At 44.0% G+C, this 27,937-nt stretch overlaps 2 protein-coding genes across 2 annotated transcripts in view; both read left to right on the top strand.

Moving 5' to 3' along the window:
- The window catches only part of LOC112225629 (activin receptor type-2A), a 679,452-nt gene that overhangs the window by 303,510 nt on the left and 348,005 nt on the right, over window positions 1-27,937 (top strand). The gene's annotated exons all lie outside the window — the stretch shown is intronic.
- Window positions 20,168-27,937, top strand: part of LOC112234843 (solute carrier family 12 member 9-like) — a 54,697-nt gene continuing 46,927 nt past the window's right edge. Inside the window, exon 1 of the mRNA XM_024403151.2 lies at window positions 20,168-20,792. Within this exon, the coding sequence (XP_024258919.1) occupies window positions 20,567-20,792 (226 nt within the window). The 5' untranslated portion in view covers window positions 20,168-20,566. The remainder of the gene's footprint in view (window positions 20,793-27,937) is intronic.

The following is a 27,937-nucleotide window of genomic DNA, read 5'->3' as shown; positions in this document are numbered from 1 at the left end:
GATGTATATGTACATACAATTAATATACTTCATTTTCTTATTCTGTATTTTGAGAGAAGTTAAACTGTCTTATATTATATCAATTGTGTATTATTCTTATTCTATACTTTCATCTCTAAATAAAAAGGTTTAAAACTCTGCATCTCACCTGTTTTCTCCTCTTTGTTTAACTCACTGTATCAGAAGCACTAGTTTCACTCTGCTAACAAATATATTGTTTTTAAGATATTGTAAAAACATGAACCATCAACTCAGTGTCACATATTTTCCTGGTTGTAGTTTTTAAGGGAAAATATACATGTTATTTTCTCATCCTCGATTTCAGATCCCAATGGTCAGTATATTATTGTGGTTGGGACACCAGTGAGAGCATAAACTGGCGCTCACTTTTCTGGGTGTGCATATCGGAATGTTTCCATATAGAAATCGATACATTCTATTATGGTTTTCTTAGTAGCCTATTGGTTTTCATGGTTGTAAATGGAACAGTACATATTGGAAACATGTTCAGGCTGGCATAGCTTAATTGATTACATGGGTAGAATTTGATCAGAAGTGTATTGTGCCATATGACAACTTGTTGCTGTACTCGTGAGCGGCATGGGTACGCTCCAACCTGTCACTTCAAAAGCACTCAATTAATGGTCTTGGAGACTCAACACCTGAACTTTACGGTTGTGATATAGCTTGATATAAGCAGAATTCTAGCTATCCAGATAGAGTTGACCATATGTGTTTTACACAGTAACATTGCTGTTTATTTGACTTTCTTGCCAAGATGGCGTAGCAATGCAGACGTGGTTTGTTGTCCTCTTGTTTACTTTTTGTATTTTTTGTATTTTTTTTGTATATATTTCAATATATTTTCAATCTCTTTTCCATTTTTTAATTAAATATACCTTCCGGTAACCGCCTCACCCAATGTGACACGGATCCGCTATTTTTTAGACCTTATAGCCAGAACCTCCATCAAAAGCTAGCCATCAGAAGCTAACCAGCTAATTAGCTACTAGCTATTTAGTCATTGTTAGTCACTGCTAGCGGCCTTTACCTTCAGCACAGACACCAGGATAATACTTGCCAGCCTGCCTGTATCGGACTGTTTTCTCCACTATAATGCCAGATTCCTGCCGTAAACCCTGGACCATTACTCCTGATCATCACAGCTAGCTAGCTGCCACAGAGTGACCAAGCCCAGAAGCTAGCCCTGAGCCAGGCCCACCTCCCGGCCTACTCTGTGATCACTCGGCTACTCAGCCGATGCCTCCCGGACTCTAACCCAACATGGCTAGAATCCACTACTCCACCAGATCCTTGCCGTAAGCTCTGGACCTTTGCATCGGATCATCGATGCTAGCTACCTGCTGCCGAGTGGCTATAGTGGCTAACGCCCCTGCCCTGAAGCTAGCACCAGTTAGCCGCGAGTCAGGCGCATCTCCCGGCTAGCAAACAAAATTACTACAACTACAATACCTCTTTCGCCATCTGGCCCGGACCCTATGTTGACACAGTGCCCCGCCATACCACCACGACTGGTCCGCCGACGTAACTCCATCCGCTGTGCCCTCAACCGGCCTTTGCTTGACGTCGGAGCAGACGCTTCTAGTTACCCTCGCCTGCTAACTTTAAACGCCGTGTCTCCAGCATGCTAGCGTTGTAGAGACTACCCCGCAGCTTCCCTGTTCCATCTATTGCTGTTCACTGGACCCTATGATCACTTGGCTACATAGCTGATGCCTGCTGGACTTTTCATTAATCACGATACTCCATTTTGTTGATTTTTTGTTTATCTGTTGGCCCCTGCCTTGAACTCAGGCCCTGTGTGTAGTTAACCAACCCTCTCTGCCTATTCATAGACATTTTACCTGTTGTTGTTGTCCTAGCTGATTAGCTGTTGTTGTTTTACCCATTGTTGTCTTAGCTAGCTCTCCCAATCAACACCTGTGATTTCTTGATGCCTCACTTTATGTCTCTCTCAAATGTCAATATGCCTTGTACACTGTTGTTTAGGATAGTTATCATTGTTTTAGTTTACTGTGGAGCCCCTAGTCCCACTCAACATGCCTCAGATACCTCCTTTGTCCCACTTCCCACACATGCGGTGACCTCACCCAGCATAACTAGCCCGTCCAGAGATGCAACCTCTCTTATCATCACTCTGTGCCTGGGCTTAGCTCCACTGTACCCGCACCCCACCATACCCCTGTCTGTACATTATGCCCTGAATCTATTCTACGACACCCAGAAATCTGCTCCTTTAATACTCTGTCCCCAACGCACTAGATGACCAGTTTTGATAGTCTTTAGCCGCACCCTCATCCTCCTCCTCCTCTGTTCCTCGGGTGATGTGGAGGTTAACCCAGGCCCTGCGTGTCCCCAGGCACTCTCATTTGTTGACTTCTGTAACTTGGTTTCATGCATGTCAACATCAGAAGCACCCTCCCTAAATGTATTTTACTCTAGCTTTAGCACACTCCACCAACCATGATGCCCTTTCCATGTCTGAATCCTGGTTTAGGAAGGCCACCAACAATTCTGAGATTTCCATACCCAACTTCAACATTTTCCGTCAAGATAGAACTGCCAAAGGGGCAGGAGTTGCAATCTACTCCAGAGATAGCCTGCAAAGTTCTGTCATACTTTCCAGGTCTATGCCCAAACAGTTCGAGCTTCTAATTTTAAAAATGTATCTCTCCAGAAATAAGTCTCTCACTGTTGCCGCCTGTTATAGACCTCCCTCAGCTCCCAGCTGTGCCCTGGACACCATATGTGAATTGATTTTCCCCCCCCATCTATCTTCAAAGTTTGTTCTGTTAGGTGACCAAAACTGGGATATGCTTAACACCCCGGCAGTCCTACAATCTAAGATAGATGCCCTCAATCTCACACAAATTATCAAGGAACCCACCAGGTACAACCCATAATCCGTAAACATGGGCACCCTCATAGATATTTTCCTGACCAACTTGCCCTCCAAATATACCTCTGCTGTTTTCAATCAGGATCTCAGCGATCACTGCCTCATTACCTGCATCCACTATGGGTCCGCAGTCAAACGACGACCAACTATCACTGTCAAACGCTCCCTAAAACAGAAAGGTGAGCAGGCCTTTCTAATCGACCTGGCCCGGGTATCCTGGAAGGATATTGACCTCATCCCGTCAGTCGAGGATGCCTGGTTGTTCTTTAAAAGTAATTTCCTCACCATCTTAAATAAGCATGCCAATTGCAAAAAATTTAGAACTAAGAACAGATATAGTCCTTGGTTCACTCCAGACCTGAATGCCCTTGACCAGCACAAAACATCCTGTAGCGGGCTGCACTAGCATCAAATAGTCCCCGCGATATGCAACTTTTCAGGGAAGTCAGGAACCAATACATGCAGTCAGTCAAACAGAAATTTGCATCCTGTAGCTCTAACTCCAAAAAGTTTTGGGACACTAAAGTCCATGGAGAATAAGAGCTTCCCACTTCACTGAGGCTAGGTAACACTGTCACCACCGATAAATCCACAATAATCGAGAATTTCAATAAGCATTTCTCTACTGCCGGCCATTATGCACCTCAGCCACGCTCAAGGTACTAAATGATATCATAACCGCCATCGATAAAAGACAGTACTGTGCAGCCGTCTTCTTCGACCTGGCCAAGGCTTTCGACTCTGTCAATCACCGTATTCTAATCGTCAGACTCAAAAGCCTTGGTTTCTCAAATGACTGCTTCGCCTGGTTCACCAACTACTACTCAGACAGAGTTCAGTGTGTCAAATCGGAGGGCCTGTTGTCCGGACCTTTGGCAGTCTCTATGGGGGAACCACAGAGTTCAGTTCTCAGGCATACTCTTTTCTCTGTATATATCAACGATGTCACTCTTACTGGGGGTGATTCCCTGATGCACCTCTATGCAGACGACACCATTCTGTATACATCTGGCCCTTCTTTGGACACTGTGCTAACGAACCTCCAAACAAGCTTCAATGCCATACAACACTCCTTCCGTAGCCTCCAACTGCTCTTAAACGCTAGTAAAACCAAATTCATGCTTTTCAACCGTTCGCTGCCCGCACCTAGCCGCCCGACTAGCATCGCTTATCTGGACGGTTCTGACCAAGAATATGTGGATAACTACAAATTCCTAGGTGTCTGGCTAGACTGTAAACTCTCCTTCCAGACTCATATTAAACATCTCCAATCCAAAATGAAATCTAGAATTGGCTTCCTATTTCACAACAAAGCCTCCTTCACTCACACCGCCAAACATACCCTCGTAAAACTGACTATCCTACCGATCCTCGACTTCGGCAATGTAATTTTCAAAATAGCTTCCAATACTCTACTCAGCAAACTGGATGCAGTCTATCACAGTGCCATCAGTTTTGTCACCAAAGCCCCTTATATCACCCACCACTGCGACCTGTATGCTCTAGTCGGCTGGCCCTCGCTACATATTCGTCGCCAGACCCACTGGCTCCAGGTCATCTATAAGTCTATGCTAGATAAAGCTCTGCCTTATCTCAGCTCACTGGTCACAATACCAACACCCACCCGTAGCACGCGCTCCAGCAGGTATATCTCACTGGTCATCCCCACAGCCAACACCTCGTTTGGCCGCCTTTCCTTTCAGTTCTCTGCTGCCAATGACTGGAACGAATTGCAAAAATCTCTGAAGCTGAAGACTTATATTTCTCTTACTAACTTTAAACATCAGCTATCTGAGCAGCTAACCGATTGCTGCTCCTGTACATAGCCTATCTGTAAATAGCCCACCCAATCTACCTACCTCATCCCCATATTGTTTTTATTTACATTCTTCTCTTTTGCACACCAGTATTTCTACTTGCACATCACCATCTACTCATCTATCACCCCAGTGTTAATTTGCGAAATTGTAATTACGTCGCTACTATGGCCTATTTATTGCCTTACCTCCTCACGCCATTTGTACACACTGTATATATACTTTCCCTTTTTTCTATTGTGTTATTGACTGTCCTCTTGTTTATTCCATGTGTAACTCTGTGTTGTTGTTTGTATCTCACTGCTTTGCTTGGCCAGGTCACAGTTGTAAATGAGAACTTGTTCTCAACTAGCTTACCTGGTAAAACAAAGGTGAAATAAAAATAAATAAAGGCATTTTTTTCACAGTGGCATTGTTATGCTAAGCTGTTAATGGTATCAAAGCCAAAATTCTGAACACTTTATCTAGCCTAAACAACTGCAGATTGGTAACCCCATGCTACAGCCATCTATAGCCTAATCACTATCTGTAATCACTATCTGTGAAGATGTGCACTGAGAGTCGGGATTCAAGTTCAGGGAGGGAGTGTTTTAATAAATAAACTCAACATAAAACATGAACAATGCACAGATTTAACACTGGAACAGAAACAATAACGCCTGGGGAAGGAACCAAAGGGAGTGACATATATAGGGAAGGTAATCAGGGAAGTGATGGAGTCCAGGTGAGTGTGATGACGTACATGTGTGCGTAACGATGGTGACAGGTGTGCGCCATAATGAGCAGCCTGGTAACCTAGAGGCCGGAGAGGGAGCACACGTGACACTATCCTACATCAGTTAGGCTACAGGAGAATTGTCATTGCTAATTGCACACCTGCCTGAAAATATGTAGAAAGAAAAGAGACAGTCCTAAAAATACAACTTTTTGCCAAAATTAGCTCATTTATGGAGGAATATTAGCAGGTGCGTGGCATGCGCTGACCTCTAAATGGGTATTAAATTGCATTCCAAGTTGCATTGAAGATCCCTGAGAACACACTGGCCTCCATCATTCCTTAATCCCTTAATGGAAGAAGTTTGGAACCATCAAAACTCTTCCTAGAGCTGTCCGCCTGGCCAAACTGAGCAATTGTGGAAGAAGGGCCTTGGTCAGGGAGATGACCAAGAACCTGATTGTCACTCTGACAAAGCTCCAGAGTTCCTCTGTGGAGATGGGAGAACCTTCCAGAAGGACAACCATCTCTGGAGCACTCCACCAATCAGGCCTTTACGGTAGAGGGGCCAGATGGAAGGCACTCCTCAGTAAAAGGTACATGACAGGCCGCTTGGAGTTTGTCAAAAGACACGTAAAGGACTCAGACCATGAGAAACAAGATTCTCTGGTCTGATGAAACCAAGATTGAACACTTTGGTGTGGTTTCATCCTCCTCAACATGTTTGCCCAGTTCAGTCATATCAGTTAAGATTTGTTTGACATCATCAGATATGTTCTTCAACTGCCTAGATAGTTTCTCATTGCCAGTGCGAAATTCTGTTAGTAGTGTCTCTAATCTCACTCTAGTCGAGTCAGCAACTACTTGGTCTATGGTCGCGTTATTTCATTTTGTTTGTTTGTCTCTATTTCTCGATCTAGTATTTGCCATAACATGCAGTTGCCAACATAACGTTTCAGATATTTGTTGACTTTAGAGTCAAATGATTTTCTATTTAAGAGGCATATTTTAGTAAAGAAATGGAATGCCAAACGTATCACCTTCACCTGACTACCTCACTGTCCCCATATTGTGTCTCCCTCACTCTTGGACTCTTGCTTGTAGAGGGTCAGTCTATTAAAGTCTATTAAGTTGGGACCTCAGAGGAGAGAAGTTGGCTCACTTGTTCTCGATGTGACTGGTGACAGGAGCCCTTCATCAACCTTCAAAGGGATTTTGCAAAGGCTTTTGACTCTGTATCGCACAAGCATCTTCTGGGTGTTCTAGGTTAAAGGAGCCTCGACCGGCACATCACGGTACTGATCGGAAGCACCTATGATAAAAACACAACAAGGGTCATTGCCAATGGAGTGAAATCCTCGATGATTGACATGTCCGTCAGTGTTAAGCAAGGTGATCCGATGTCCCTGGAGAAGGTTCGAGAGGCCGCCAGACTACCACTTTAATGTCTGCGGATTACTTGGTACTTTTGAGCGGCTCGGTGAAAGGTGTGGGAAAAAAAGCCAACTAATGGGTTTGAGAGTTCAACCCAAAAAATGCCACAGTGTCTTCATTGAAAAATACTATAATAGCACAGACAAATGCTCATTCAAGGTTAATGGTTGTTCAACCTGGAAACTGAACGGAGAGGACTTGCACTTGATCCTGCATGAAGAATCCGAAAAATATCTTGGAATGCAAGTGAACCCGTGGGCAGGCATTGTTAAGCTGGAACTGATTGGGCTACTTTATGATTGGATATGGAAGATCAAGATGTTGAACTCCTTCGCTGTCCCGAGGCTCATCTACAAGGCTGACCATGGCAACCTAAAGGGGATCGACCTGAACAAAATAGATGTGCAGAGGAGCGTTGAATTTACACATCCACGCCAGACGTCAAATACAATGAGAATACACAAGGAGCTCTCTTCATTGGCCTGAGAACAAAGGAAGAGTGGGCCACTCATAGCAAGCTCCCAGCAGGAGTCATCCATCCCTCTTCTGCTCATCTCACACTTCTAGTTGATGATATTACTCTAGTGCTAGCCTTTCTACACTGGCTTCCTGTTAAGACAAGGGCTGATTTCAAGGTTTTACTGCTAACCTACAAAGCCTTACATGGACTTGTCCTGCCTATCTGTCCGATTTGGTGCTGCTGTACATACCTACACGTATGCTACAGTCACAAGACGCAGGCCTCACAATAGTCCCTAGAATTTCTAAGCAAACAGCTGGAGGCAGGGCTTTCGCCTATAGAGCTCAGTTGTTATGGAATTGTCTGCCTAACCATGTGAGAAATGCAGTCTCGGTCTCGACCTTACATTTTGACTGAAGACTCAGCTCCTCAGTAGGTGTAGTCTGGCCCAGGTGTGCGAAGGTGAACAGCAAGTCACTGGAATGACGAACTGTGCTTGCTGTCTCTGCCTAGCCGGCTCTCCTCTCACCAACGTGATTCTCTGCCACTGACCCTATTACGGAGCTGAGAAACTGGCTTAATATTGGTCTACCATGTCGTCCCTAGGAGGGGTGCATCACGTTGTGCCAGGCTTTTTTGAGCTATACTTGAATGGGTTGAGTCACTGATGTGATCTTCCTGTCCGGTCTTGTGCCCCCTCGGGCTCATGCATGGAGGAGATCTTCGTGGGCTGTACTCAGCCTTGTCTTAGGATAGTAAGCTGGTGGTCTGTTGATATCCCTCTAGTGATGTGGGGGCTGTGCTTTGGCAAAGTGGGTGGGGTTATATCCTGCCTGGTTGGCCCGGGGATATCGTCGGAGCGGGGCCACAGTGTCCTCTGACCCCTCCTCCGTCTCTGCCTCCAGGATCTATGCTGCAATAGTCTATGTGCTGAGGGGCTAGGGTCAGTCTGTTATATCTGGTGAAATTCTCCTGTCTTATCTGGTGTCATGTGTGAATTTAAGAATGCTCCCTCTAATTCTCTCTCTCTTTTCCTCCCCTCCCGGAGGACCTGTGTCCTAGGATCATGCCTCAGGACTACCTGGCCTTATAACTCCTGACTGTCCCCAGTCCACCTGGTTGTGCTGTTGCTCCAGTTTCAACTGTCCTGCCTGCGGCTATGGAACCATGACCTGTTCACTGAACGTGTTACCTTGTCCCGGACTCTCTTGTCCCGGACTGTCTCTCTCTCTCAGAAAAACCTCCGAAAAAAACTGTAGACCTCCACAAGTCTGGTTCATCCTTGGGAGCAATTTACAAACGCCTGAAGGTACCACGTTCATCTGTACAAACAATGTTCCGCAAGTATAAACACCATGGGACCACGCAGCCGTCACACCGCTCAGGAAGGAGACGCGTTCTGTCTCCTAGAGATGAACGTACTTTGGTGCGAAAAGTGCAAATCAATCCCAGAACAACAGCAAAGGACCTTGTGAAGATGCTGGAGGAAACAGGTACAAAAGTATCTATGTCCACAGTAAAAACGAGTCCTATATCAACAACCTGAATGGCCACTCAGCAAGGAAGAAGCCACTGCTCCAAAACCGCCATAAAAAGGCCAGACTACGGTTTGCAACTGCACATGGGGACAAAGATCGTACTTTTTGGAGTGTCCTCTGGCCTGATGAAACAAAAATAGAACTGTTTGGCCATAATGACCATCGTTATGTTTGGGGGAAAAAAGGGGAGGCATGCAAGCCAAAGAACACCATCCCAACCGTGAAGCACGGGGTGGCAGCATCATGTTGTGGGGGTGCTTTGCTGCAGGAGGGACTGGTGCACTTCACAAAATAGATGGCATCATGAGAAAAGAAAATTATGTGGATGTATTGAAGCAACATCTCAAGACATCAGTCAGGAAGTTAAAGCTTGCTCGCAAATGGGTCTTCCAAATGGACAGTGACCCCAAGCATACTTCCAAAGTTGTGGCAAAATGGCTTAAGGACAACAAAGACAAGGTATTGGAGTGGCCATTGTTCAAACAGGTGCCATTAATACAGGTAACGAGTGGAGGACAGAGGAGCCTCTTAAAGAAGAAGTTACAGGTCTGTGAGAGACAGAAATCTTGCTTGTTTGTAGATGACCAAATACTTATTTTCCACCATAATTTGCAAATAAATTCCTTAAAAATCCTACAATGTGATTTTCTGGATTTTTTTTCTCATTTTGTCTGTCATAGTTGAAATGTACCGATGGTGAAAATTACAGGCCTCTCTCATTTTTTTAAGTGGGAGAACTTGCACAATTGGTGGCTGACTAAATACTTTTTTGCCCCACTGTACCTGAGCACAGGAGTTTCCTGTTTTAGTTTCAATCTATAGGCTGGGAGCAACAAAATGGTGTCATGGTCAGATATTCCAAAGGCAGGGCGGAGGAGGTCTTTGTATTCATTGCGGAAGTTAGAGTAGCAATGATCCAGAATGCAACCAGCTTGTGTCATGCATTCGATATGCTGATAGAATTTAGGAAGTCTTGTTCTCAGGTTAGCTTTGTTAAAATCCCCAGCTACAATAAATGCAGCCTCAGGATGTATGGTTTACATAGAGTCCAGTGAAGTTCTTTCAGGGCCGACAAGGTTTCTGCTTGGGGGCGGGAAATACACGGTTGTGACTATAATCAAACAGAATTCTCTTGGATGATAATGCAGTCGGCATTTGATTGTAAAGAATTCTAGGTCAGGTGAACAAAAGGACTTGAGTTCCTGTATGTTGTTGTGATTACACCATTTGTCGTTAATCATAAGGGATACACCCTCACTCTTCTTCTTACCAGAGAGATGCTTGGTACTGTCGGCGCAATGCATGAAGAAACCAGGTGGCTGTACCGACTCTGACAACATATCCCGAGTGAGCCATGTTTCCGTGAAACAAATAATGTTACAATCTCTGATGTCTCTCTGGAAGGCAACTCGTGCCCTAATTTCGTTCACCTTGTTATCTAGAGATTTGACATTGGCAAGTAATATGCTCAGAAGTGGTGGATGGTGTGCTCGCCTTCTTAGTCTGACCAGTAGGCTGCTCAGTCTGCCTCTCCTTCGGCGACCGCGTTGTTTTGGGTCGGCCTCTGGGATAAGATCCCAGGTCCGAACAAAGGATCCGATTCAGAAAAGTCATATTCCTGGTCGTAATGTTGGTAAATTGACGTTGTTTTTATATCCAGTAGTTCTTCCAGGCTGTATGTAATAACACTTGAGATTTTCTGGGCAAACAATGTAAGAAGTAATGCATAAAGAAACGAAGGATCTGAAGCGGGGCAACCATCTCTGTCGGCGCCATCTAGCTCTAAATCCATTATCTGTTACTTCTATTATTACCATGTATATTTCTTTAAGCCTGGCCTTGTTTCGTTCTGAAATATCAAGAACGACTGTTTGATTTTAGGCCCTGTAATCTCCATTCCCTGTTTGGGACTCTGATCCTGTAGCCTACCACATTAGTACATAATTTTGCAATCACAATCATCCTGTTCATTTAATTGCTTTACCCTGGTTATATCTAAATAAGTCGTATATGTTTTGTAAAACATCTACTGTCTCCAGGATTATATTGCCTGTAGTTGTAATTGTAACTATTTGATATTTTCTTGCTGTCTTATAGCAAGTGGTGCTCCATCAATAATTTCACACTCCCTTACAGATAGAAGGAAAGGAACTATGGTGAAGGAATGTCTACACTTCTCACCTGTAACGGGTTGCTGTATGAGAAACACTGAGATGGTAGGCCTGGCATCGTGAAGTTGGCCTGCCAGATTCCATCGATTCAGGCCAGAAAGATCAACCGGCTGTGGCACTCAGCAGATGAGTGCACCAGGAGGATAAATCACAGCACAGTTGATTGACAGACTGTGGGAGCAACACAAAGATTCCCTCCCTTGACAACAACACAACTGGTTTAGTGACGCTGCAGTGCCCAATCCATGTGATTGGAGGCAGGGGGAAATGCGGAAATAGATCAGCCTGGTAACTCAAGGTATGGGGATGCAGGCCTTTGGCAATGACAAGACCAACAAAATTTGACTTGCTAATCCCTCTTCAGTGAATTCAAGCACAGTCAGTACATTGATGGGCTTAAGTTGAGGGCCAATGTTGATCCCACCCAGATGCTCGCAAGGGGAAGGCCGGAGATGGATTCTTCTTGCAGGTGCTGTCCAGCCACGTATGAATCTTGCTCACACATCCTGGGTCAATGGCTGTCGATCCAAGGAGCCCACATAAATAGGCAAAACAAGGTGTGTGAACTATTAGTAACAGAAGCTGAAAGCAACAGATGGAATTTTATCAAGGAGATGCATATCTCCATGCTGAATGGGAGACTTAGGAAACCTGACTTGATATTTGTGAAAAGCTGTGCAGATTTGGTGGTTGATATTACGGTGCGATACAAAGTCGCCTTTGAGGTGGCTAAATCTGAAAAGATTGCACACTACCTCCCTGTTGCTCCATCAATCATAAATAAACTGCCGGGAGTCGACAGGGCCACCTTCTTTTGCTTCCCAGTAGGGGCCCGGGGGCAAGTGGCCTACTCGTAACAATGAAGTATTGCAGGTCATGGGAGTATCTCGGTCCTGAAGGGCGGCCTTTGTAAAGCTGATAAACTGGAGAGTCCTGCTCTACTCCATAGATCTGGTGAGAGAATTCCTCTGTGCAGACCAACTCGAGGGTGTTTAAACAACCCGGGGCCACATCAGGCTAAGTGGATAATGCAGCCCTGGGTTGTTTAAACAGCAGGTCCGGGACAAGGACGTGCTACCTTGTCCCCGACCTGCTGTTTTCGACTCTCTCTCTCTATACCGCACCTGTTGTCTCTAACTCTGAATGATCGCTATGAAAAGCCAACTGTCATTTACTCCTGAGGTGCTGACCTCTACAACCACTGTGATTATTATTATTTGACCCTGCTGGTCATCTATGAACGTTTGAACATCTTGGCCATGTACTGTTATTATCTCCATCCGGCACAGCCAGAAGAGGTCTGGCCACCCTTCAGAGCCTGGTTCCTCTCTAAGTTTCATCCTATGTTCCTGCCTTTAAAGGAAGTTTTTCCTAGCCACCGCGCTTCTACATCTGCATTGCTTGCTGTTTGGGGTTTTAGGCTGGGTTTCTATATAGCACTTTGTGACATCGACTGATGTAAAAAAGGGTTTTATAAATTCATTTGATTGCTTGATATTGCTCCCTACTCCATAGAACGAAAACCATAACCGCAGTTGTGAGTCCACTTCGGTGCTCGTCAGAGCATGGTGGAATAGGGGACTCAGATGACAGTGCAGGCCGAAGAGAGTAATAGGGGTTGCTCATCCTGGCATCAGAAATATGTAAACTTAAATCTAAATTTTAATATAACACAAAGTCATAAAGTTACAAATCGATTGTTTGTGCGTGCATGTGTGTGTGCCTCCCTAGCTGCAGGAGAAGCATGCTGAGGTGAGAGGGGTTTGGGGGTGTTGTTGGAGAGTGAGGACACAGACCAAACTCAGCTGGAGAGACTGGAGCATGGAATAACAAACTACCTGCACATAGTCACCAACCTGGACATCACGGTAAGACGCACACACACGTATGCACATACCGACAGAGACATACACATACACACACATGCACACTCACTCTCTAGCTTTCATTCATGCCATCTCTCTCTCTCTCTCTCTCTCTCTCTCTCTCTCTCTCTCTCTCTCTTTCTTTCTTTCATTCTTTCTTTCTTTCTCCACAAATACTTGACTGTTTGTCTGCTGGTCCACAGGATTACTTGACAGACCCAGATCCAGACCCAGGCTGTCCCAGCCAGCAGAGCCAGAGTCTGAACCAGGTGCTGTAGCTGTACGGCAAGCTGCTCCGGCGGAAGCTGGAGTGGCTCTCCCTGGACCTCAGAGACAGCTGCTTGGGACAGAGATGATGACCTGGGATTTCTTCTCTCTCCCTTATCAATGCTGAACTGGATGAAGAATCTAGGGCACACCCTGGTGGAGATCTCTTTACTACACGGCAGTGTTTTGCTACCACTTGGATTTATTGATGGAGTTACAGAGTCCTCTGCTGGTGATATACAGCACGACATGGTGTGGTACCCGTTGAGGAGTAGGTGGGATCTGAGGAGGCTACAACTGGCTTCTATAGAGCTCGCCAGCGTGTAGTCCTAAAAACTGGAAATGAGTTTCCTCTGGTTGGTTCAGCCATTCCTATAGGGGAAATGAATGTTGAAAGAATGCGGTTATGACAGCTTTAGGAGATCTTATATTTTTTGAATATGTCCGTAAACACACCGGCCAGCTGGTCTGCGCATGCTCTGAGGGCGCGGCTGGGGATGCCGTCTGGGCCTGCAGCCTTGCGAGGGTTAACACGTCTAAATGTCTTACTCACTTCGGCTGCAGTGAAGGAGAGACCGCATGTTTTCGTTGCAGGCCGTGTCAGTGGCACTGTATTGTCCTCAAAGCGGGCAAAAAAGTTATTTAGTCTGCCTGGGAGCAAGACATCCTGGTCCGTGACTGGGCTGGGTTTCTTCCTGTAGTCCGTGATTGACTATAGACCCTGCCACATGCCTCTTGTGTCTGAGCCGTTGAATTGAGATTCTACTTTGTCTCTGTACTGGCGCTTAGCTTGTTTGATAGCCTTGCGGAGGGAATAGCTGCACTGTTTGTATTCAGTCATGTCACCAGACACCTTGCCCTGATTAAAAGCAGTGGTTCGCGCCTTCAGTTCCACACGAATGCTGCCATCAATCCACGGTTTCTGGTTAGGGAATGTTTTAATCGTTGCTATGGGAACGACATCTTCAACGCACGTTCTAATGAACTCGCACACCGAATCAGCGTATTCGTCAATGTTGTTGTCTGACGCAATACGAAACATCTCCCAGTCCACGTGATGGAAGCAGTCTTGGAGTGTGGAGTCAGCTTGGTCGGACCAGCGTTGGACAGACCTCAGCGTGGGAGCTTCTTGTTTTAGTTTCTGTCTGTAGGCAGGGATCAACAAAATGGAGTCGTGGTCAGCTTTTCCGAAAGGGGGCGGGACAGGGCCTTATATGCGTCGCGGAAGTTAGAGTAACAATGATCCAGGGTCTTTCCACCCCTGGTTGCGCAATCGATATGCTGATAAAATTTAGGGAGTCTTGTTTTCAGATTAGCCTTGTTAAAATCCCCAGCTACAATGAATGCAGCCTCCGGATAAATCGTTTCCAGTTTGCAGAGAGTTAAATAAAGTTCGTTCAGAGCCATCGATGTGTCTGCTTGGGGGATATATACGGCTGTGATTATAATCGAAGAGAATTCTCTTGGTAGATAATGCGGTCTACATTTGATTGTGAGGAATTCTAAATCAGGTGAACAGAAGGATTTGAGTTCCTGTATGTTTCTTTCATCACACCATGTCACGTTGGCCATAAGGCATATGCCCCCGCCCCTCTTCTTACCAGAAAGATGTTCGTTTCTGTCGGCGCGATGCGTGGAGAAACCCGCTGGCTGCACCGCTTCGGATTGCGTCTCTCCAGTTAGCCATGTTTCCGTGAAGCAAAGAACGTTACAGTCTCTGATGTCCCTCTGGAATGCTACCCTTGCTCGGATTTCATCAACCTTGTTGTCAAGAGACTGGACATTGGCAAGAAGAATGCTAGGGAGTGGTGCACGATGTGCCCGTCTCCGGAGTCTGACCAGAAGACCGCTTCGTTTCCCTCTTTTTCTGAGTCGTTTTTTGGGTCGCTGCATGTAATCCACTCCGTTACACTGGTTGTAAGGCAGAACACAGGATCCGCATCGCGAAAAACATATTCTTGGTCGTACTGATGGTGAGTTGACGCTGATCTTATATTCAGTAGTTCTTCTCGGCTGTATGTAATGAAACCTAAGATGACCTGGGGTACTAGTGTAAGAAATAACACGTAAAAAAAAAAAAAACTGCATAGTTTCCTAGGAACGCGAAGCGAGGCGGCCATCTCTGTCGGCGCCGGAAGTAAGAGGGCCACCATTGTTCAAGAGGGCCACCATTGTTCCTGTTCCCAAGAAAGCTAAGGTAACTGAGCTAAACGACTACCGCCCCGTAGCACTCACATCCGTCATCATGAAGTGCTTTGAGAGACTAGTCAAGGACCATATCACCTCCACCCTACCTGACACCCTTGACCCACTCCAATTTGCTTACCGCCCAAATAGGTCCACAGACGATGCAATCTCAACCACACTGCACACTGCCCTAACCCATCTGGACAAGAGGAATACCTATGTGAGAATGCTGTTCATCGACTACAGCTCGGCATTCAACACCATAGTACCCTCCAAGCTCGTCATCAAGCTCGAGACCCTGGGTCTCGACCCCGCCCTGTGCAACTGGGTACTGGACTTCCTGACGGGCCGCCCCCAGGTGGTGAGGGTAGGCAACAACATCTCCTCCCCGCTGATCCTCAACACTGGGGCCCCACAAGGGTGCGTTCTGAGCCCTCTCCTGTACTCCCTGTTCACCCACGACTGCGTGGCCATGCACGCCTCCAACTCAATCATCAAGTTTGCGGACGACACAACAGTGGTAGGCTTGATTACCAATAACGACGAGACGGCCTACAGGGAGGAGGTGAGGGCCCTCGGAGTGTGGTGTCAGGAAAATAACCTCACACTCAACGTCAACAAAACTAAGGAGATGATTGTGGACTTCAGGAAACAGCAGAGGGAACACCCCCCCATCCACATCGATGGAACAGTAGTGGAGAGGGTAGCAAGTTTTAAGTTCCTCGGCATACACATCACAGACAAACTGAATTGGTCCACTCACACAGACAGCATCGTGAGGAAGGCGCAGCAGCGCCTCTTCAACCTCAGGAGGCTGAAGAAATTCGGCTTGTCACCAAAAGCACTCACAAACTTCTACAGATGCACAATCGAGAGCATCCTGGCGGGCTGTATCACCGCCTGGTATGGCAACTGCACCGCCCTCAACCGTAAGGCTCTCCAGAGGGTAGTGAGGTCTGCACAACGCATCACCGGGGGCAAACTACCTGCCCTCCAGGACACCTACACCACCCGATGCTACAGGAAGGCCATAAAGATCATCAAGGACATCAACCACCCGAGCCACTGCCTGTTCACCCCGCTGTCATCCAGAAGGCGAGGTCAGTACAGGTGCATCAAAGCTGGGACCGAGAGACTGAAAAACAGCTTCTATCTCAAGGCCATCAGACTGTTAAACAGCCACCACTAACATTGAGTGGCTACTGCCAACACACTGTCAATGACACTGACTCTACTCCAGCCACTTTAATCATGGGAATTGATGGGAAATGATGTAAATGTATCACTAGCCACTTTAAACAATGCTACCTTATATAATGTTACTTACCCTACATTATTCATCTCATATGCATACGTAGATACTGTACTCTATATCATCGACTGCATCCTTATGTAATACATGTATCACTAGCCAATTTAACTACGCCACTTGGTTTACATACTCATCTCATATGTATATACTGTACTCGATATCATCTACTGTATCTTGCCTATGCTGCTCTGTACCATCACTCATTCATATATCCTTATGTACATATTCTTTATCCCCTTACACTGTGTATAAGACAGTAGTTTTTTTGGAATTGTTAGTTAGATTACTTGTTCGTTATTACTGCATTGTCGGAACTAGAAGCACAAGCATTTCGCTACACTCGCATTAACATCTGCTAACCATGTGTATGTGACAAATAAAATTTGATTTGATTTGATTTTGATTTATATTTTTTGTTCTGTAAGATAATATCAATTAACACTGCCTTTATGAATTATGATGTCTTTCTGTGCTTGCTTTGCTGCTTACATAAATGCTTCAAATTTCACAAAAAGTGACATTAGCTGATGAAGATGATCTCATAGAACAAAATGCATACAATCTCCCCAACCTGTGCTTATCAAAATCCTTATTTTCAGCGTTAATCCAAAACCCCCATTAATTTCCCCATAGGCTTTGGCCAGCGAGCCATGGCGGAGTTAGATCCACAAAAGGACGCCATTAATGGCTCTCTGTTAGAAGCAGGCACTATCAGTGAGGCAAAGTCCAAAGAGACTGGACCTACGCTCTTAATTAGATGAGACAATTCTAAAGACTGTTGGCCCCACTTTAAAGTGCCTCTGTGCCAAATTGGAAGAAGACTTGCTACATTATTTTCTCAAATGGGAATATCCACAGAGTAAAGGTAGCCTATTATGTATGGTTTTTCACAGCCATGATAGGAGGGAAAAAACATCCATGGTGGAAATATAGTTGGTTAAAATCGATTACTGCACTGGTTGGAAGAATGGAAGAGGAATATTTATCAAATGCATACTTTTGAAGAATGGCTGGTTTGGAAAAAGTTGAGCCAAAAGACTGAATAAAAAGGTCAAGCGAGGGAGAAAGAGTGTGTGTGTTGTATTCTATATGATTGATATTCAAGTGTCGAAAAAACATGTTTGGCTATGTCACATTTTATATTGAAATATGATTAGCTTATTATTTCTGTATTTTCAATATGCATGATGTAGCCTGTTACATGGAATGTTATAACAAATTGAAATCAATAAAAGCATTCCATTAAACGGTGTAGGCTATGTAAATAATTAAATGTATAGACGTTATGTAGCCTACCCAAGGTTTCTATTTATATACTACATCCGTATAAGATTAAATCTAATGAAAGAGTGTGGACTTTTGGTATTAGTGCTGGACTCTACTATTTAGCAGTTTTTAGGTTGCGATTCCATGGTAACGTCAGATAGAAGGATTAGCCAACAGCAACATAATTACTGTAGGCTAATTTATTCCAAGGATACAATGTCACTTGTTGAGTGTAAACAGGTGTCAACTTTCGTTTCGATGCAAAGTTTCCAGTAATAAGGAAGTAAGACACGGAGATTGTCACAATGTAATATTTTAAACCAAAATGCTTTGACAAGTTGGAGAGAGTTGATTGGACAATTGGGCTGGCTCATACGAACGGATGACAAACTAGAAAATACTGGCGTCACATGATAAATCTAGTCAACGGAATGAGCTCCGTGAAATCAGCGCCAATATGCGACATCAACGTGTCCCAAATAGCTTCAAAATAAAAGTTCTCCATTTACTTGAACACAATGGCTTGTTCGACATTGCCGATTGACTGATATACAAATCACCTTGCATCATAAATAACTACTTTGTAGAACAGTCAGTCAGCATTTACCCAGGATGTATGGTGATTTGACTCTCTTGAACAAGGCCAGCATCACACACGCTATCACCATAAAAACCTGAAAAAAAGGTTACTTGACTGTTAAAGAATGCTTTTCTGATTTAACAATTAAAAAAAACATATAGTTTAAAGTTCCATGCATTTATTGAAAACACAAACAACATAGAGTCTGGTGTCCAGGTTTCTTCCTAGGTTCCTGCCTCTATGGTTGTTTTCCAAACCACTGTGCTTCTGCATCTTCATTGCTTGCTCTTTGGGGGTTTAGGCTCGGTATCTGTAAAGCACTTTGTAACAACTGCTGACGTAAAAAGGACATTATGAAATACATTTGATCGATTGATCAACAGATGTTTGATTCTATAACATTTATTTTAAACTATAGATGTCGTCAGCATAAAAGGGGGGCATTTCAGAATCATCAGACTCTCTACTAATAAGATCCAGTTTCACACCATGAAGTTTACCGCAAGTGTCTATTTTTCAGCAGAAAGCTACTGTGACCGCTGACCCCCAAAAATACCCCAATAACCCAAGGCCTTTTTAAAAAAAACAAATCTCTCTACAAAATACCCCAATGACACAAGGCCTTATTTACAAATCTCTCTAAAAAAATACCCCAATAACCCAAGGCCTTATTTACAAATCTCTCTAAAAAAAATACCCCAATGACACAAGGCCTTATTTACAGCTCTTTAAAGAATACCTCAATGACACAAGGCCTTATTTACAGCTCTCTAAAAAATATGTCACAAATGTCACAAATCTTGTCACAAATCTTCACGGTATGACACAGGATCCCATTAGTAGAGGGTCTGAGCATTCCAAAACAACAACTTTTATAGTTTAAAAGTACAATACTAAGCAGATGTACAGGGCTGACAACTTCTGTAGTTTAAATGGTACAGTAGACATGCGATGTGTAGAGCTAAAATGAAAAAACTATTTAGAGGGTGCAACAGTTCAACACTTCAGGAGTCAATGTCAGTTGGCTTTTCATAGCTATGTATTCAGAGGTCAAAACAGCAGGGCCGGGAAAGAGAGAGAGAGAGAGAGAGAAGGGGCCGAAACAGCAGGTCCGGGACAAGGTAGCACACCCGATGAATCAGGTCAGGGGTCCCCAGTTGCAGGCAGAACAGTGCAAATGGATCAGCAGCACAACTGGATGGACTGGGGAAGGGGACAGCCAGGAGTCGTCAGGCCAGGTAGTCCTGAGGCATGGTCCTAGAGAGCATTTCTAAGATCACAGTACACCAGATAACAACCTGGCACATAGGCTATTGCAGCATACATACTTGGTACTTTCAAAGTTTGTTATTTGATTTCAATAATATATTGTTTGTATTTTGGATAAATGTATGTTTAAGCAATTTTAAATTCACCCTTAGCGTCATTGGCATTGGATGCATCTGGTTTTCTGGCATTGGAAACAACCTGGTGCATCTGATTTTCAGGGATACAATACCTTCAACCTAGGTTCCCTTTCCCGTGAAAACCAAACGTGGGAACTCAGCTCAGGCGTTTCTTTTACCCCTGCTAAATTAGGTTGCTTAATAACTTTTATTTTGAAAGTGTGCTGTATGATTACATGACCTAGATGTCGCTGGGTTCACAACACAGTGGCTATAATGGTAACGCTAAAGACAACTTTTACGAAAATGTGTGGTTTTTAATGTAGGCCCACGACAAGATAGTGCTGTCTCTGAGTTCGAGTGGAGTTAGGCCACACGAGGAGAACATGTATTTATAATGTCGAGGTAGGCATTCTATATCACTATATTGATTAACATTCAGACTTCAACGATTGGCCCGTGACAATGTTGTCCAGCGTCTGGTTACATTATTGAGAAAATCATGTCTTAGTGAAGTCACGCGTACTGATTTTTGCTTCTACGTTTGGGAGTGAACTCTAGAAACTAGCTTAGTTGATAAAGCCGAAACAATTGGTGGCAGGGTGTTCTGAAGTTCTGGCTAGTCCTAGTAGCCAACAGCAGCTTCGACATGTCGGAGAGGACACCGCTCCTGCACTATCGTCTCTCCACAAGCGTCAATGAGCAGTCGGGGGAGCATCATGCATGTCTGTCTGGGGAGACTGTGGAGCAGTCCCTGGCTTTTTCCAGACTGAAGTCGGCGCACCAGAGTCGTCCCAAAAAACTCTCCACATTCTTTGGGGTGGTGATACCCACCTTACTGTCTATGTTCAGCGTGGTGGTTTTCCTACGAATTGGTGAGTATAGCCTACGGTTATTTATGACAGTGTCCACAACATAGCTTTATTTTAGGCCCATGTTGGTAAATTTGAGCCAGTTGTTGCCTGGAAACCCGACTTTGAATTCCATCGAATTCTACGTCGGGCATAAATTAAAATTGGAATCTGGAAAGTTAACTCTCACGACCTCTACAAACCAGAATGTGGAAAAAAAATGTTAACGTTAAATATAATTTTATTCAACATTCTTGAATAAAAATACAGGTCTGATGGGAACATTTTTTTTCGGTAAACTTTCAAATGTCGATAAAAAAAACACGCTAGACAAAGTGGGATCTTCTTGTGTTGGTAAAATGAATTAAATGATTAGATTACATATTAAGAAGGTTATGAAGTTCACAGGGTGGTGAAAGTGCAAGGTAATTAGTTTAATGCGAGTTTTCTATAAATATCGAGGCTCTTATTCTGGTGATTTGATCGTCGATGTTTGGCTGTCTTTTAACAAAATAATCTCGGTATTTTGTCATTATGTATGCTACATGTGCGATCTAGCCAAAAGCGGGCACATACCAATTTTGGTTTTAGAAGTGGGGGAACATTACTTGGTTGGGAATTTGGGGGTCCTCTCAATTTTGGGGGACATCTGAAGCTATTTTCCTTGCATTTCTACACGATCTAATATGGCCCTCCTAGCCATCTCTATTTAGAACAACAAAAACTAAGCAAAAATGCCCAGAGTCATCTACGTAAGAGATCAGTATTTTTTTTTTTTTTAACCTTTATTTTACTAGGCAAGTCAGTTAAGAACAAATTCTTATTTTCAATGACGGCCTAGGAACAGTGGGTTTAACTGCTTGTTCAAGGGCAGAACAACAGATTTTGTACCTTGTCAGCTTGCGGATTTGAACTTGCAACCTTTCGGTTACTAGTCCAATGCTCTAACCACTAGGCTACACTGCTGCCCCTATTAAATATGCTTAAATGATTGCAGTGGCGACCCGACGTTCAGGGCTCTTTTGAGCCCCACATTTTTAGCATAAAAAACAAACAAAAATGACTCTGATGCCAAGGCACCAGAACCGGCTGATACCCCGATACACACTGGAAGGGGGAGAGGTTAGTGGAGGAGTGGCGGAGTGAGTTCTGGGCCATCTCTGCCCAGGGCACGAACGCTGCCCACTCCCCCGGCCGGTCCTGGCAATAAGACCTCAGACACCTACCCACATCCTGGTTAACTCTCTCCACCTGCCCGTTACTCCTGGGGTTAAATCCTGAGGTAAGGCTGACCGAGACGCCCAGACGTTCTATCAACGCCCTCCAGACCCTCGACGTGAACTGGGGTCCCCGATCAGACACTATATCCTCAGGCACCCCATAGTGCCGGAAGACGTGAGTAAACAGGGCCTCCGCAGTTCATAGGGCCGTAGGGAGACCGGGCAAAGGGAGGAGACGACAGGACTTAGAAAAACGATCCACAACGACCAGGATCGTGGTGTTACCCTGTGAAGGTGGAAGATCGGCTATGAAACCCACCGACAGGTGCAACCACGGGCCATTGTGTAACAGGTAAGGGTTGTAACTTACCTCTGGGCAGGTGCCTAGGAGCCTTACACTGGGCGCAAACCGAGCAGGAGGAAACATTAAATAAACAATTCCCGACAAGGACATGGTGGGGGGGACAGAGGGAAAATATACAACATGTAATTAGGGAATTGAAACCAGGAGTGTGTGTGAACAAGACATGAAAAATGGATCGGCGATGGCTAGAAGACCGGTGACGTTCTCTTTTCCTAGTTTAAAGTGATGAACATTCAACATTGGCCATGCTGTCAATGAAGCGTGATTTGTGCCGCTCACAAAACAACTTAACTTGGAACTGCAAAATCTGATTTTGGCGAGTTCAAGACAGCTGGGACCTCGGGGAAAAACAAGCTACGACTGGGAAAATACATTTTGGACTTTCATCCAACTCGGAATTGTAAATTCATAAGGCTGCCTCTTTCTAGTTCTACGACCTGAAGATCAGTGACATCATCATGATTCAACCTTTCTATATATTCGAGTTCCCAGTTGTCTTGAAAGCACCATAAATCCAGAGAATCCCAGACTTTGATGAAAACGTTTGCCCAAGAAGGACCGCCGTGCCACCTTCCTGTTCAAGTGAGCACAGCACAACAAGATGAGTCCAAAAGTGTCTGGTATGCTGCTGCATAAATTATGTAATATGCCAGGGATATATGCATACTGTAGCTAAGAAAGTAATACTAAGTGTATGTTGTGTAGTAAGATGTTAGTAGCCCATGTGCCTCACCCTAATAATTTGTTTATTTTTCACCTCTTAATTTTGCCTACTGTTCTGACTTGGTGGTGAACATGTAGCCTATGATCTGTTTTTGATAAATGTAATCATTGAATGTTGTAAGAGCTTTCATTGTCTGCTTATATGCCCCCTTTATTTATCCTATGGTTCTGACTGGTGTACAGGGAAAACACTGTAAGAATGGCCCATGTTCTTAATTCTGTCACTGTTCATTTCAAAAGTGCTGAACAAATAGTTATACTGACTACGTCCGTCCTAGCTTGCTCGTTAATGTCTTAATCAAAATTACGAATAGCCTCATATCCGCTTGTCGTCCCCTTATGCCATAGTTTGTACATCTCAATTGTCAGTAGAAAGCACATTTGTTTAACTTATGGCTGGGGGCAGTATTGAGTAGCTTGGCTGAATAAGGTGCCCAGAGTAAACTGCCTGCTACTCAGTCCCAGTTGCTAATATATGCATAGTATTAGTATATTTGGATAGAACACTCTGAAGTTTCTAAAACTGTTTGAATGATGTCTGTGAGTATAACAGAATTCATATGACAGGCAAAAACCTGAGATAAAATCCAACCAGGAAGTGGGAAATCTGAGGTTGGTCATTTTCCAACTCATTCCCTATTGAAGATATAGTGGGATATTGGTCATGTTGCACTTCCTATGGCTTCCATTAGATGTCAACCGTCTTTAGAACCTAGTTTGATGCTTCTACTGTAAAGTGGGGGCGAATGAGAGGGGAATGAGTCGGAGGTCTGGCAGAATGCTTTGAGCTCGTGACGCTCGTTCACGTGAGAGGTAGCTTGCGTACCATCACAATTCTACAGACAAAGGAATTCTCCGGTTGGAACATTATTGAAGATTTATGTTAACATCCTAAAGATTGATTCTATATTCGCTTCGTGACTTCGCGCTTCGAGACAAAACCCGCTAACAAAAGTAGCTATTTGGACATAAATGATGGACATTATCGAACAAAACAAACATTTATTGTGGGACTGGGATTCCTGGGAGTGCATTCTGATGATCATCAAGTGAATATTTATAATGCTATTTCTGACTAATGTTGACTGCACAATATGGCGGATATCTTTTTGGCTTGTATGGTGCGCCGAACTCTGATTATAGCATGGTTTGCTTTTTCCGTAAAGCTTTTTTGAAATCTGACACAGCGGTTGCCTTAAGGAGAAGTGTATCTAAAGTTCCATGCATAACACTTGTATTTTCATCAACATTTATAATGAGTATTTCTGTAAATTGATGTGGCTCTCTGCAAAATCACTGAATGTTTTTGGAACTACTGAACACAACGCGCCAATATATACCGAGATTTTTTTATATAAATATGAACTTTATTGAACAAAACATATATTTATTGTGTAACATGAAGTCCTGTAAGTGTCATCTGATGATCATCAAAGGTTAGTGATTCATTTGATCTCTTTCTGATTTTTTTTGACTCCTCTCGTTGGCTGGAAAAAGTGACTTGGCTCTGACCAAGTGACTTGGCTCTTTGTGGTGCTTTTGCCGTAAAGCCTATTTGAAATCGGACACTGTGGTGGGATTAGTTTTTGAATTTGGCGCCCTGCACTTTCACTGGCTGTTGTCATATCGATCCCGTTAGCGGGATCTCAGCCCAAAGAAGTTTTAAGCAAGTCAGCCATATCAACTATATATTTTTTCAAAGTCAGTAAATGAGACTGTTTCACTGCCAGACAAGGCTCCGCTGATAGCCAGGTAGGTGTAGCAGTGGTAAGGAGTTGGGACTGCTGTTGGGACTCTTATGTAGGCCCTAATAGTTTGTGGGCACCGTTTGTCATCGTTATATTGCAGTTAATGTATTGTTTAGTGTTGTGTAGTGGCTTTGCTGGCATTCATCTCACTTTTAAAACATTTTTTTACCCACCAAGGTGTACAGACTTAAATCGCCACTGAGTGATTGATAAGACTAAACTAGAGCAATGATAATTAAATAATCAATATTGTTGCACCTTTAACCAATAGCCTAACAAATAAACATCTCTTACAAAGTACAGACTTAAAGAATTAAAAAAATTCAAGACATCTATATCAAATTTCAGCCAGACCGCCCAGCCAGCCTGAACCGGACAAAGGTTTGGAAAACATACATTTAATAAAATCACACATACGCTAACGTTCAAAATTTTGGGGTCACTTCGAAATGTCCTTGTTTTTTGGAAGAAAATCACTTTTGTGCATTAAAATAAGATCAAGTTGATCAGAAATGCAGTGTAGACATTGCTAATGTTGTAAATGACTGTTGTAGCTGGAAACAGCAGATAAATAATAATTGGAATATCTACATAATTCATTGGACAGTGACCACCAGACTACAGAGGGTACACTACAAGATGCAAACTAGAGGTCGGCCGATTATGATTTTTTCAATACCGATTATTGGATGACCAAAAAAGCCGATACCGATTTTAATCCGCCGATTTGTTAAAAAAATAATAAACGCTAATAAAAAAATGTATTTGCAATAATGACAATTACAACAATACTGAACAAACTTATTTTAACTTAATATAATACATCAATACAATCAATTTAGCCTCAAGTAGATCATTTTTAAAATTTATTTTACCTTTATTTAACCAGGTAGGCAAGTTGAGAACAAGTTCTCATTTACAATTGCGACCTGGCCAAGATAAAGCAAAGCAGTTCGACAGATACAATGACACAGAGTTACACATGGAGTAAAACAAACATACAGTCAATAATACAGTATAAACAAGTCTATATACAATGTGAGCAAATGAGGTGAGAAGGGAGGTAAAGGCAAAGTAAATACAATATAGCAAGTAAAACACTGGAATGGTAGTTTTGCAATGGAAGAATGTGCAAAGTAGAAATAAAAATAATGGGGTGCAAAGGAGCTAAATAAATAAATTAAATACAGTTGGGAAAGAGGTAGTTGTTTGGGCTAAATTATAGGTGGGCTATGTACAGGTGCAGTAATCTGTGAGCTGCTCTGACAGTTGGTGCTTAAAGCTAGTGAGGGAGATGAGTGTTTCCAGTTTCAGAGATTTTTGTAGTTCGTTCCAGTCATTGGCAGCAGAGAACTGGAAGGAGAGGCGGCCAAAGAAAGAATTGGTTTTGGGGGTGACTAGAGAGATGTACCTGCTGGAGCGTGTGCTACAGGTGGGAGATGCTATGGTGAGCTGAGATAAGGGGGGACTTTACCTAGCAGGGTCTTGTAGATGACATGGAGCCAGTGGGTTTGGCGACGAGTATGAAGCGAGGGCCAGCCAACGAGAGCGTACAGGTCGCAATGGTGGGTAGTATATGGGGCTTTGGTGACAAAACGGACTGCACTGTGATAGACTGCATCCAATTTGTTGAGTAGGGTATTGGAGGCTATTTTGTAAATGACATCGCCAAAGTCGAGGATTGGTAGGATGGTCAGTTTTACAAGGGTATGTTTGGCAGCATGAGTGAAGGATGCTTTGTTGCGAAATAGGAAGCCAATTCTAGATTTAACTTTGGATTGGAGATGTTTGATATGGGTCTGGAAGGAGAGTTTACAGTCTAACCAGACACCTAAGTATTTGTAGTTGTCCACGTATTCTAAGTCAGAGCTGTCCAGAGTAGTGATGTTGGACAGGCGGGTAGGTGCAGGTAGCGATCGGTTGAAGAGCATGCATTTAGTTTTACTTGTATTTAAGAGCAATTGGAGGCCACGGAAGGAGAGTTGTATGGCATTGAAGCTTGCCTGGAGGGTTGTTAACAGTGTCCAAAGAAGGGCCGGAAGTATACAGAATGGTGTCGTCTGCGTAGAGGTGGATCAGAGACTCACCAGCAGCAAGAGCGCCTCATTGATGTATACAGAGAAGAGAGTCGGTCCAAGAATTGAACCCTGTGGCACCCCCAGAGACTGCCAGAGGTCCGGACAGCAGACCCTCCGATTTGACACACTGAACTCTATCAGAGAAGTAGTTGGTGAACCAAGCGAGGCAATCATTTGAGAAACCAAGGCTGTCGAGTCTGCCGATGAGGATGTGGTGATTGACAGAGTCGAAAGCCTTGGCCAGATCAATGAATACGGCTGCACAGTAATGTTTCTTATCGATGGCGGTTAAGATATCGTTTAGGACCTTGAGCGTGGCTGGGGTGCACCCATGACCAGCTCTGAAACCAGATTGCATAGCAGAGAAGGTATGGTGAGATTCGAAATGGTCGGTAATCTGTTTGTTGACTTGGCTTTCGAAGACCTTAGAAAGGCACGGTAGGATAGATATAGGTCTGTAGCAGTTTGGGTCAAGAGTGTCCCCCTTTGAAGAGGGGATGACCGCAGCTGCTTTCCAATCTTTGGGAATCTCAGACGACACGAAAGAGAGGTTGAACAGGCTAGTAATAGGGGTGGCAACAATTTCGGCAGATAATTTTAGAAAGAAAGGGTCCAGATTGTCTAGCCCGGCTGATTTGTAGGGGTCCAGATTTTGCAGCTCTTTCAGAACATCAGCTGAATGGATTTGGGAGAAGGAGAAATGGGGAAGGCTTGGGCGAGTTGCTGTTGACTGGGGTAGGAGTAGCCAGGTGGAAAGCATGGCCAGCCGTAGAAAAATGCTCATTGAAATTCTCAATTATGGTGGATTTATCAGTGGTGACAGTGTTTCCTATCTTCAGTGCAGTGGGCAGCTGTGAGGAGGTGTTCTTATTCTCCATGGACTTTACAGTGTCCCAGAACTTTTTTGAGTTAGTGTTGCAGGAAGCAAATTTCTGCTTGAAAAAGCTAGCCTTGGCTTTTCTAACTGCCTGTGTATAATGGTTTCTAGCTTCCCTGAACAGCTGCATATCACGGGGCTGTTCGATGCTAATGCAGA

The sequence above is a fragment of the Oncorhynchus tshawytscha genome, linkage group LG26, assembly GCF_018296145.1.
Source record: "Oncorhynchus tshawytscha isolate Ot180627B linkage group LG26, Otsh_v2.0, whole genome shotgun sequence".
In the NCBI taxonomy this organism is placed as follows: domain Eukaryota; kingdom Metazoa; phylum Chordata; class Actinopteri; order Salmoniformes; family Salmonidae; genus Oncorhynchus; species Oncorhynchus tshawytscha.
This window is presented reverse-complemented; position numbering and strand designations above follow the sequence as displayed.